This window comes from Stomoxys calcitrans, chromosome 2 (genome assembly GCF_963082655.1).
Source record: "Stomoxys calcitrans chromosome 2, idStoCalc2.1, whole genome shotgun sequence".
In the NCBI taxonomy this organism is placed as follows: domain Eukaryota; kingdom Metazoa; phylum Arthropoda; class Insecta; order Diptera; family Muscidae; genus Stomoxys; species Stomoxys calcitrans.
This window is the reverse complement of record NC_081553.1, coordinates 57,918,636-57,930,576: the sequence shown is the minus strand read 5'-3', so window position 1 is coordinate 57,930,576 and position 11,941 is coordinate 57,918,636. Positions and strand designations below refer to the sequence as shown.

Sequence of the window (11,941 nt, the reverse complement as noted above, 5' to 3'; positions counted from 1 at the left end):
ACCAAAAAGCAATTGAACTTGAAACTGGAAATAGCCGCTTCTTGATCTTCTTTAGAGTTATTATCAGAAAAAGAAAGAAAATTGATATTCGAAATTAAATGACAAATATTATTATTTTTTTTTATACCCACCATCATAGCATGGGGGTATACTAATATTGTCATTCCGTTTGTAACACCTCGAAATATTCGTCTAAAACCCCATGAAGTATACATCTTCTTGAACTTCTCGATGCTCTGAGTCGATCTAGACATGTTCGTCCGTCCGTCTGTCTGTCCGTCCGTCGGTCCGTCCGTCTGTCCATCCCTGTGTCCGTCCGTCTGTCTGCCCGTTCGTCTGTCCGTCCGTCTGTTCGTCCATCTGTCGAAATCACGATAGCGCGTAAAACTAGCCGCTTGAAATTTTGCACAGATGCTCTATACTGATGCAGGTCATTGGGGAATGGGCCATTGGGCCATATCGGTTCAGATTTACATATAGCTCCCATGTAAATCGATCTCCCGTTTTGACTTCTTTAGCCCTTACAAGCCGCAATTTTTTTCCGATTTGGCAGAAAATTTGCATGTAGTGTTCTGTTATGATTTCCATCATCTCTGCCTAGTACGGTCCAAATCGGTCAATAACCTGATATAGCTCCCATGTAAATCGATCTCACGATTTGACCATACTTGGCACAATTGTTGGATATCATAACAAAACACGTTGCGCAAAATTTCATTCCAATCGGATAAGAATTGCGCACTCTAGAGGCGCAAGAAGTCAAGACCCAAGATCGGTTTATATGGCAGCAATATCAAAACATGGACCGATATGGCCCATTTACAATACAAACCGACCTACACCAATAAGAAGTATTTGTGCAAAATTTCCTTCGGCTAGCTTTACTCCTTTGGAAGTTAGCGTGCAGACAGACAGACAGACGGACAGACAGACGGACGGACAGACAGACGGACGGACGGACGGGCGGACGGACAGACGGACGGACAGGCAGATCGACATAAAATGTCGCGACGATCAAGAATATATATACTTTATGGGGTCTCAGACGAATATTTCGAGTAGTTACAAACAATCCTATGGTGGAGGGTATAAAAATTAATGGTTGCTTCCATCAAATTTTACTTAAGCGGGCTTTTTCACTAAAGCGTATTGCAGTTATGCGAATTCGACTGTATATTTTAACTTTTAAATATCTTTTATATTTTTTTGCAGAGACTTGGGTCAGTTCTCTCTTAGCTATCGGAGCTTTTCTGGGTGCCTTGCCAACGGGTATTTAAATCTATGAGTAAAGTTTATCTATTAACATTAATGTATATACATCGTACTACCCTCTAGGATACATTGCTGATCTCATTGGACGCCGTTACACTGCCATGGTTATGGATGTGCCTTTTATACTGGCATGGACGGCGACAATTTTTGCCAACTCTGCTGGAGTTCTATACTTTGCACGTTTCACAATTGGTATGACATAAGAGAGTAAACATTTTATTATACAATTTTATCCCAAATTTAATTATTTTGTTATCCTTTTTCATAGGATTGGCCACTGGCAGTTTCTGTGTTGTTGCTCCCATGTACATTTCTGAAATTGCTGAAAGCAGTATTAGAGGCACTTTGGGCACACTTTTCCAACTGACTTTGTCAGTGGGCATATTACTGGTGTATATAATTGGTTCAATGGTAACATGGACCACACTGAGCATATTATGTTTGACTGTTCCCGTAGCGCTGTTTGTGGGAATGATATTTTTGCCCGAGACACCCACATATTTGCTTAAGAAGGTAAGGAAATATAGATGGTGAAAAATTGTTGGGATCAGGTAAAGTTAAAAGATATATAGGATATATATATTGATATAACTATATAGGATTATATATTGATATAGCTCCATAAAGATCGATCTGCCGATTTGGGGTGCTCGTGATAGTCCTTTCTTTCGTCATGGGAGAGGCACATTGCAAAGTGCCTTCTCCGCATGCTTCTGATCCTTGCCGGGATTGAAGAGAAACGCGAAACTTGATTCGGTTCGGTTTGCCAGAACCGCTCCCATCATCGGCCGGTATCAATGAGATGAAACCGGGATATGAAGTGGGTGCATTTCCGATCTTTATCTGGTCCTACGTCACTACGAGAGCATAATCCCACTAAATATATTTCAAGGTGTTGTGCGAACATAGACAGCAGTGGGTCACAAGAGTCGCCTTCGTCGACTTTGGCGTCCTAGTCGTCGAACAATGTGACCCCTTCGACTTCTTCCGGGCGGCAATATAGGTGACAGCAACATCCCCAACCCCAATATTGCCGGGTCAGTGATGAGAAATGTTTCTTTGATGCAATTGTATCGCAATGATCTCCGTGGCAAGATAGACGAAAAGTATGTTTTATGAGACGGAAGAACATATTGGTTGCAGCATTCCAGCAATCCAAAGCTAACTAACATCTGGCGTCTGGCTCCAGCACTGTCGAACTTAACATGTTTTTACTTGTTAATTTTTACACGCTTCACCATAGGATGGGGGTATACTAATTTCGACATGCCGTTTGCAACACATCGCAATATTGATCTGAGACCCAACAAAGTATATATATTCTTGATCGTCATGACATTTAAGTCGATCTAGCCATGTCTGTCCGTCCATCCGTCCGTTTTTCTGTCGAAAGCATGCTCACTTTCGAAGGAGTAAAGCTAGGTGCTTGAAATTTTGCAAAAATACTTCTTATTACTGCAGGTTGGTTTTTTTCACGTAACCAACATGCCAATATACGCAGTGCATTGCGTTGGCAATTAGGAAAGTTAAGGGTTGGAGGGGGTAAAGAAGGAGTAGTGTTTGCTATTCGTCTTAAATTTTCTGAACGTCAATGTCGGTGGGATAGACATTAGCTGGAAGTCGATTCCACATACGAATGGTTCGGGCGAAAAATGAATTCTCTCGGTAATGCATAGTTCGGTCGACTGGCCAATCAATTACAAACGGACGTGAGTTCCTGGCAAATACTGTATTGCTGGTGAACATCCTAACGTCAGGGATAAGAAAACGAATATCCCCGGAACAAACGCCATTGATCCATGTTGTGATATAGCTGCCATATAAACCGATATCGGATCTTGACTTCTTGAGCCTTTAGAGGGCGCTTATTCGATTTGGCTGAAATTTTGCATGAAGTATTTTGTTCTAACTTCTAATAACTGCACCATGAAGTATTTTGTTCTAACTTCTAATAACCACCAATTGGTCTAAATCGGTGCATTTCCTGATATCGCTCCCATATAATCCCATCTGGGATCTTGACTGCTTGAGCCGATAGAGGGCGCAATTATTATCCGATTTGGCATGTTTTGGTTTGATCATCAACAATTTTGCCAAGTATGGTCTAAGTCAGTTTATAACTTGATATAGCTCCCACATAAACTGATTTCGGACCTAGACTTCGTGAGCCGATAGAGGACGCAATTCTTATCCGATTTGGCTGAAATTTTGCATGAAGTGTTTTTGTTTGACCATCAACAACTGCGCCAAGTATGGTTTTAATTGGTTCGTTACCTGAAATAGCTCCCATATAAACCGATTTCGGATCTTGACTTCTTGATCCGCTAGAGGGCGCAATTCTTATCCCATTTGGGTGACATTTTTCATGAATTGTTTTGGTTTGATCATCAACAACTTTGCCATGTCTGGTCTAAATCAGTTCATAACTTGATATAGCAGCTATATAAACCGATCTTGGGTCTTGACTTCTTGAGCTTCTAGAGGGCGCAATTCTTATCCAATATGGTTGAAATATGTCAATATGTCATTTTGGTATGACTTCCAACAATTGTTCCAAGTATGGTCTAAATCGGTATATAACCTGATATAGCAGCCATATAAACCGATCTCCTAGCCTCTAGAGGGCGCCATTCTTATCCGATCTGGTTTAATTTATGCACCAAGTGTTTTATTTTCACTTCCATCAACACTGCGTAGTATGGTCCAAATGGGTTCATAATCTGATATAGATCCCATATAAATCGATTGCGGATCTTGCGTTTTAGTGCCGATAGAAGGGGGCAATTATTCTTCAATGTGGCTGAAATTTAGCATGAAGTGTTTTGGTTTGACCATCAACAACTGTGCTAAGTATGGTTTAAATCGTTGCATAAGCTGATATAGCTCCCTATAAACCGATTGCGAACCTGGATTTTTGCGCCAATAGAGGGCGCTATTATTATCCGTTTTGGTTTGAACATCAACAGCTGTATCAAGTATGGTTCAAAACGGTGCATAACTTGACAAATACGATCCATGGTGTATTCGTATAAGATTCGGCCCGGCCGAAATATTTTTTTTTTTTTAATTTTTTAACATTTAAAATATTTTTTTTTTTCATTTTCCAGGGCCGACGAGGTGATGCTGCTCTTTCCCTAAAATGGTTATGGGGCCGACACTGTGACTCTCGCAGTGCCATACAACAGATACAAAGTGAATTGGATCAGGCAGGTGGAAATGCCTCTTTCGCTGATGTCTTTCTTATACGTTCGGCTCGCAATGGTTTAATTATTTCCATGCTACTCATGTTCTTCCAACAGTTTTCCGGAGTCAATGCTGTTATTTTCTATACGGTACCCATATTCAAGTCGGCAGGCAGCACCTTGGATCCCTCCGTATGTTCCATCATTGTGGGTTTGGTACAAGTCATTATGACTTTCACCTCTTCTCTACTGATTGAGAAGGCTGGTCGTAAGTCTTTGCTGATATTTAGCTCCACCATTATGACCATTTGTTTAGCCATATTGGGTGCTTATTTTGATATGAAAGATGAGGGTAAGGATGTTTCGGCCATCGGTTGGCTACCCTTGTTATGTGTGGTCTTGTATATGATAACCTTCTCGGTGGGTTATGGTCCCATACCGTGGCTTATGATGGGCGAATTGTTTTTGCCTGATGTTAAGGCCACAGCTGTGGCCTTGACGGTTATGTCCAATTGGTTCTGTGTATTTTTGGTTACCAAAACTTTTGGAGCTATGGTTACTTCCTGGGGTTCCGATATGACATTTTGGTTCTTTGCGGTATGTATGTTTGTGGCAACGCTATATGTGGCCTTTATGGTATTGGAGACAAAGGGTAAGAGTGTAGCTCAGATACAAACATGGTTGGAGGATAAGTAGGGTGTGGGAAGGTGATGAAAAGTGATGTTGTAGAAGACATTATTTTATGTTATTAATTTTTAGAGAATTTTATATGTAATAATTTTAGCATGTAAATAACGGAACTATACCAAAGGAGATTTTAGTAATTTATCTATATGTACCTTTGTCACAAAAATATGGGGCATTCCATGGAAATATTCAAATTTGTATGTACCCCATATAAATTTTATATACAAAAAATTGGAAAATATTTTTTTTAAATCTACTGCTTCCGAAACAGTAAAGTTGTCAACTTAACTTTCTTCTAGATCATGGAATACCCCATACGTATATGTATGTATTTGTAGAGCCCCCAATCTATTCCTTTATGGTAGCATTAGTGCACTAAGCCCACTAGGAACATTTTTCGATTTAGCTGAAGGTGGTAATTTCTCAGGGATATTCTCCTTCTCCTTTATAGAATTTCTTTCCTCTTCACAAGTATGCCCCAAGACTATTAACATAAATCTGCCTATACATATGTTTTTTTTATAGTTTTTCGCAAATTTTTCTAGTGGGTTCCCTAACTTACAGCCTTTTTCTCAAAACTTAATGTAGATTTGAAATAGGTTTATTTGACAGTTGTATAAAGGGAGTCTGTCAAAAAAAACTACATTAAGTTTTGTGAATAAAGCCGTAAGTGTTTAGACTGTAATATATTACTGTAGTTTGTATGTACGACATTAGTACATAGTTATTCTCATGATGACATTTTTTTTTTAATTTTGTGGTCTAAGTTATTTTTGTAATGCTTTACAATTACTTTAAGTTAAGATTTTGAAATGTGCCAATGTATATTCATGATTTATTTTCGCTTATATTGTGTCGATTTGTATACAAAATAAAACAATTATAAATGTTAAGACAAAATTTTTTTTATTACATTGTTTCTTTTAAATTTTGAGAAGAACTATGCTGAAGGATTGAAAGATTTTCCTGAATCAATGAATATTCTGACTTAGGTTCTACGCAAACCGATATCCTGATTAAGGGAAAAAGAGAAAGAGCGCAATTCCAATGTTCAAAATGGTGGTTAGTTAGGTTCAAATCATCGGATACCAGAGATGAACCTTGAAGTCGAGTGCGAGGCACTGCTGCCATCGGAACAGTCTTGTATTGACGGAACCCTAGTATTGCCATCTGGAAGATCATGTTACACGTATGGATCAAAGCTAGAGGACAGAGTGGGCCTGAGAGTTTACATTGAGACCCAGGGACTGCGACCTGTTTTAGACTGCCTGACTATAATACGGTCCTGCAGGCGGAGATCCAGTCGATCACGGAATGCGTGAGGTGGTATGGTGCTAACGCGAGGACGTCGAGTGTGAACATCTTTACCGACAGTAAAATTGCCATAAGGGCAATAACAAGCAGGACGGTAAAGTCACGAACAGTCTTGCAGTGTTAGAAGGAGATTAACGCCTTCTCTGAGGATGGCAAAATCCGCATCGTTTGGGTGCCGGGCCATAACGGAGTAAGGGGAAATGAAAGGGCCGACGATTTGGCGATGTAGGTCAGAGGACTCCCGTTAGTAAACTTGGTTAACCCAAAGCCTTCGAGCAGTCCGAGTTAAAGGAGTGGGCGACGATTGCGCATGCAACATTGCGGAAAAACGAAACAGTCGGTAGGACGGCGAAAATTCAAAGGGGTGATCCGGATTGTGAGAAAACGAGGCTATTACTGAAAAGAAGCAAGAAGGAGGTCAGTATAGCTATTGGTGTCATAACGTGACACATAGGACTACGAGCTCACTTATGTAAAATCGGTGCGGCAAGTGATAACAAGTGTAGGGCATGCGGGGAAGATGTTGAGACGTTGGGGCATATCCTTTGTCATTGCCCTGCGTTTGCGTCTAACAGATACCGGTACTTAGGTGGAGACACAATACCAGACATGAACCAACTTAGGGGAGTGGTATTGAAAACAATTAAGCACGGAATTGCTAACTCAAAATTTTCTTTTTAGAGGTTACTTTATAGATTTTAGAGCGCACAACAAGCCGTTTACTGGCTCAGGTGTATGTCCATAGTGGCATGGGCGGATTAATATCTGCACCCTCTTTTCTACCTAATTTTTTTTTCTGCCAGCCAACACGAAGGGGATGTCCCCTATGAATGCAATGCATTGCGTTGGCGAGAGGAATTTAGGAATTGGAGGGGGGGAAAAGATGTAGTGCTTATTGACATTTGTCTTAAATCTTTGGACGTCAAAGTGGGTGGGAAAAACATAAGCCGTAAGTCAATTCCACATACGGAACGGTTCGGGCGAAATAAGAATTCTCTCTATAATGCATTGTGCATTACAAACGGGTGTGAGTTCTTGGAATGTCTAGTATCCCTGACGAATATCAGACGAACACACGTCATAAAAGTACCGATAATACAGCGCCAAACAACCCACATTGCGACGATGATGAAGGGAGGCAATAGAGTTGGATACCCCACTGTCCCCAATCGACGTCATCGCTCTTCTCTGTACACGGTCCAGTAGATTCAGGGATGATTTTGAAGCTCCAGTCCATACATGTCAGTTTTACTCCATTTTCTGCCTTATGAAAGTGGTGTAGATATTAAGATCAGACGGAGTGAAGTAATCCTAACACCGTTTAAGGAAGCCTAAACACTTGAATGCTCCTTTCGACACTTCGAATACATGTTTAGCCCAACGGACATCATGCCCAGAACATCAAGAGCTTCTGATTGCTCAACATCTACACCGTTGATAGACAAAGATGATCGTAATGGGTCAGCGAATCGTTTGTGTGACAACAAGCAGCACTGAGTCTTTCGTGCATTAAAATCTACTCGATTCATTCGACCCCACTCAGAAATGACCAGCAAATACTGGCAGAGTGTATCGTCCATAACCCGCCTCTTGTCCTTAATCTCTCGAAGACTTGGCCTAGGGTTGAATGAGTACGAATGACAGAGATTACTGTCATCCGCAAATGAGTAGATCGGATTCGATGTCTGAACCAACAGATCGTTGATGAAAATTAGAAAAAGAGAAGGAGAAAGAACAGAGCCCTGGGGTACACCTGCGGTCAATTTGTGCTCATTGGATGAGAACCCATCTATAACGACTCGAATAGTGCGAGCTCTGAGAAAGCTCGAAATAAATCGAACGATGCCATTACCGACACCAAATGCGACAAGCTTTGATAGTAGTGCACCGTGCCAGACCCTATCAAATGCCTTGGAGATATCCAGAGCCACAACCTTTACTCTCACCAAACTGGTGGATTGAGCGACTCCAATTTTCCGACAGAATTGCCATGAGGTCACCCGACCATACAGTTGGTCGCTAAGAAGGCCATTAGACTCTAAATACCTCACAAGATGGTGATTAACCATGCTCTCCTTGACGTTGGAGAGTGCGGAGCATATCACAATTGGCCGATAATTCAGGGTTGTTTGCCTCACCCTACTTGGTCATTAGCTGAACGTTCGCAACCTTCCAACGCGCCGGGAAGACTTCTCCACAGTAGTCAAGGTTGAAAAAGTTGCGTAATGGACGAGCGAGCGTCGAAGAACACTTGCGTAAGACAGGTGTTGATATGCCATCCGGGCCCGGGGATTTATTTACGTCTAGATTTTCAAGAACCCTTTTAACTCCACAAGTTCGAAAAAATATTTGAGGCATGATGCCAGATACATTCTCGATTGAGGGGAGTGGTTGATTGCTATCCGGCAGGGAAAAATTCCATGCAAATATATCTGCCAACAGGCGGCACACCGTTTGGACTCCGTTATAAAAAGGAGGCCACTTATCATTGATCTTAAATTTGAATGGGATAGCACTCATTGCTTTGTGAAAAGTTTGGCCCTGTTCCTTAATCAATATTTGTCATACCCACCACCATGGGATAGGGGGTATGTTCATTTGATCATTCCGTTTGCAACACATCGAAATATCAATTTCCAACCCTACAAAATACATATACTTCGGATCGCCGTAAAATTCTAAGAAGATTTAACGATATCCGTGTGTCTGTCCGTCCGTCTGTTGTAATCACTCTACAGCCTTCAAAAAATGAGATATTGAGCTGAAATTTGGCACAGATTCGTATTTTTGATGCACGCTGGGTAAGTTTTTGAACGGGCCAAATCGGATCATATTTGGATATAGCTGCTATATAGACCGATCTGCCGATAAAGGGTCTAATGCCCATAAATGCTTTATATTTTATCCGATTTCGCTAAAATTTAATTTGAGACAATGAGTAGTTTAAGACTTCCCGACCATTGACCCAAATATGGTTCAGATCGGACTAAATTTATATATAGCTGCCATATATTGCCCAAAAAGTAATTGCGGATTTTTTTAAAAGAAAGTAAATGCATTTTTAATAAAACTGACAGAAGAAAGAATGCAATTACAAAGTCACAAGCTGTGAAAAAATTTGTCAACGCCGACTATATGTAAAATCCGCAATTACTTTTTGGGCAACCCAATATATCGATCTGCCGATATACGGTCTGAAGCCCATAAAAGCTTTATTTATTACCCGATTTCACTGAAATTTGAAACAGTGAGTTATTTTAAGCCTACCGATATCTGACCTAAATGTGGTTCAGATCGGACTATATTTAGATATAGCTGCCATATAGACCGATCTCCCGATTAAGGGTCTGAAGCCCATAAAAGCTTTATTTATTACCCGATTTCACGGAAATTTGAAACAGTGAATAGTTTTACGCCTCCCAACATAGGACCCAAATATGGTTCATATCGGACAATATTTAGATATAGCTGCCATATAGACGGATCTCCCGATTAAGGGTCTGAAGCCTATAAAAACTTTATTTATTGCCCAATTTTGTTGAAATTTTAAACAGTGGGTTATTTTAAGCCTTCCGATAGCTGACCCAAATATGGTTCAGATCGGACTATATTTAGATATAGCTGTCATATAGACCGATCTGCCGATAAAGGGTCTGAAGCCCATAAAAGCTTTATTATTTAACCATTTTCGCTGAAATTTGAAACAGTGAATATTTTCACGCCTCCCAACATAGGACCCAAATATGATTCAGATCGGACAATATTTTGATATAGCTGCCATTTAGACCGATCTCCCGACAAAGGGTCTGAAGCCCATAAAAACTTTATTTATTGCCCAATTTTGTTGAAATTTTAAACAGTGGCTTATTTTAGCCCTCCCGATAGCTGACCCAAATATGTGTCAGATCGGACTATATTTAGATATAGCTGCCATATAGACCGACCTCCCGATTAAGGATCTGAATCCTATAAAAGCTTTACTTTTTGACCGATTTCGCTGAAGTTTGAAACAGTGAATATTTTTATGGCTCCCAACATAGGATCCAAATATGGTTCGGATCTGACTATAGATATGGCTGCCTTACAGACCGATCTCTCGAAAAAGGGTCTGGAGCCCATAAAAGCTCTATTATCCGATTTCGCTGAAATTTGAAACAGTGAGTAGTTTTAGGCCACCCACCTAAACCGATATGTTGGTTAAGGATCTGAAACTCATAAAAGCTTTATTTATGAGCTTAGTTGAAATTTGAAAAACAAAATTCAACGGTGACTTATATTTTTTAGACCACTCAATGTCCGTGCCGAATTTGGGTGCATTTGTTATCCAATTTTCACCGGATTGTGACGAAAGGGGGTTTGCATATATACCCGAGGTGGTCGGTATAGAAAGTTCGCCCGGGCCGAACTTAATGCCTTTTTACATGTTTTTTATTTGTTTCGTTTATAAGATCCAAGCTTCCCTTTATTGCATATTGATCGGCTATTGCTGTGTTTATTACGGTGGTATATGCTCCTTCTCCTTTTCTCTTGCATTTTATAAAGAGATGATCTGTACATGTGTTGGTTCTTTCACTTGAGTCTTCTCTTGTTGGAATGTTCATGAGCAAATTTGCATTTCCAACCTGTTATAGGTCTATCACAATCCGATCCTCCATTTTGACTTCTTGTCTAAAATATTGTATTGCTGCATGTGATATTCTAGTCGTACTTATATCGAAGTAATTGCGAAAATGCGTATATGAGGTGAGTATGGCACTGATCAATTTCGACATTTTGCTGCACCATGGAGGGTATAAAAATCCAAAAACTAAATAAAAATTGACTTTAGACCAAAATAGCTTATCACCATGTACATTTTACTGGAAAACGTTTACAATTTATTTGACTTCCTGTATATTTATCCACAGTCAACTTGCCTTTTCATTGTCAAGGTCAGAAGCGTTGGCATTTGGTGTGCTGCGGCGTATACAACTCGGATATACTGATTGTAATGCACACACGTCTCCGTCTGTCTGTCAGTCCGTCTGTCCAAATATGCTAATGAGGCAGTCAACGTTTACGCATTTTTATTGATATTGTGCCAATAAATTTCAATAAAAAATAGATGTATGAGCCACCTACATATAAAGGTGGATGGGTTATAGATCATTTTTAGTTGCTGTGAGAACATTTGGGGCCCGGTAATTGCTACATGCAATGTTTACAACAAAAATTGTTGTATATTTAGGCCGTCATCAATGGGTAATAACATCTCGTTCTGGTAATGAATTCACATTTATCGAATGTAAACAAGAAATGCGAAATATGGAAAATTTATAATTATTTTTATTAGAAAACTCTCGAGAGAATTATTATGACATAAAGATAATTGAATTTGCTTTTTTTATTTGTTTTCGTTTCATCTGAGGGAGAGAGTGTGAAAATCATATAAACACATTGTTATGCTTGCTTATTACATTCCCATAGCTATGGTACACCGAAAAAAA

General features: G+C 40.0%; 1 protein-coding gene across 2 annotated transcripts in view; it reads left to right on the top strand.

Annotated features, from left to right (window-relative positions):
• LOC106080672 (facilitated trehalose transporter Tret1-2 homolog) overlaps window positions 1-5,992 on the top strand; it is a 50,229-nt gene extending 44,237 nt beyond the window's left edge. The window contains exons 4-7 of one of the 2 annotated variants that reach the window (XM_013242128.2): window positions 1,213-1,269; window positions 1,336-1,464; window positions 1,541-1,785; window positions 4,380-5,992. In XM_013242128.2, coding sequence (XP_013097582.2) covers window positions 1,213-1,269; window positions 1,336-1,464; window positions 1,541-1,785; window positions 4,380-5,150 — 1,202 coding nt within the window. In that variant the 3' untranslated portion in view covers window positions 5,151-5,992. The remainder of the gene's footprint in view (window positions 1-1,212; window positions 1,270-1,335; window positions 1,465-1,540; window positions 1,786-4,379) is intronic. The other variant, XM_013242127.2, reaches the window with a different exon arrangement.
• The last annotated feature ends 5,949 nt before the right edge of the window (window positions 5,993-11,941 follow it).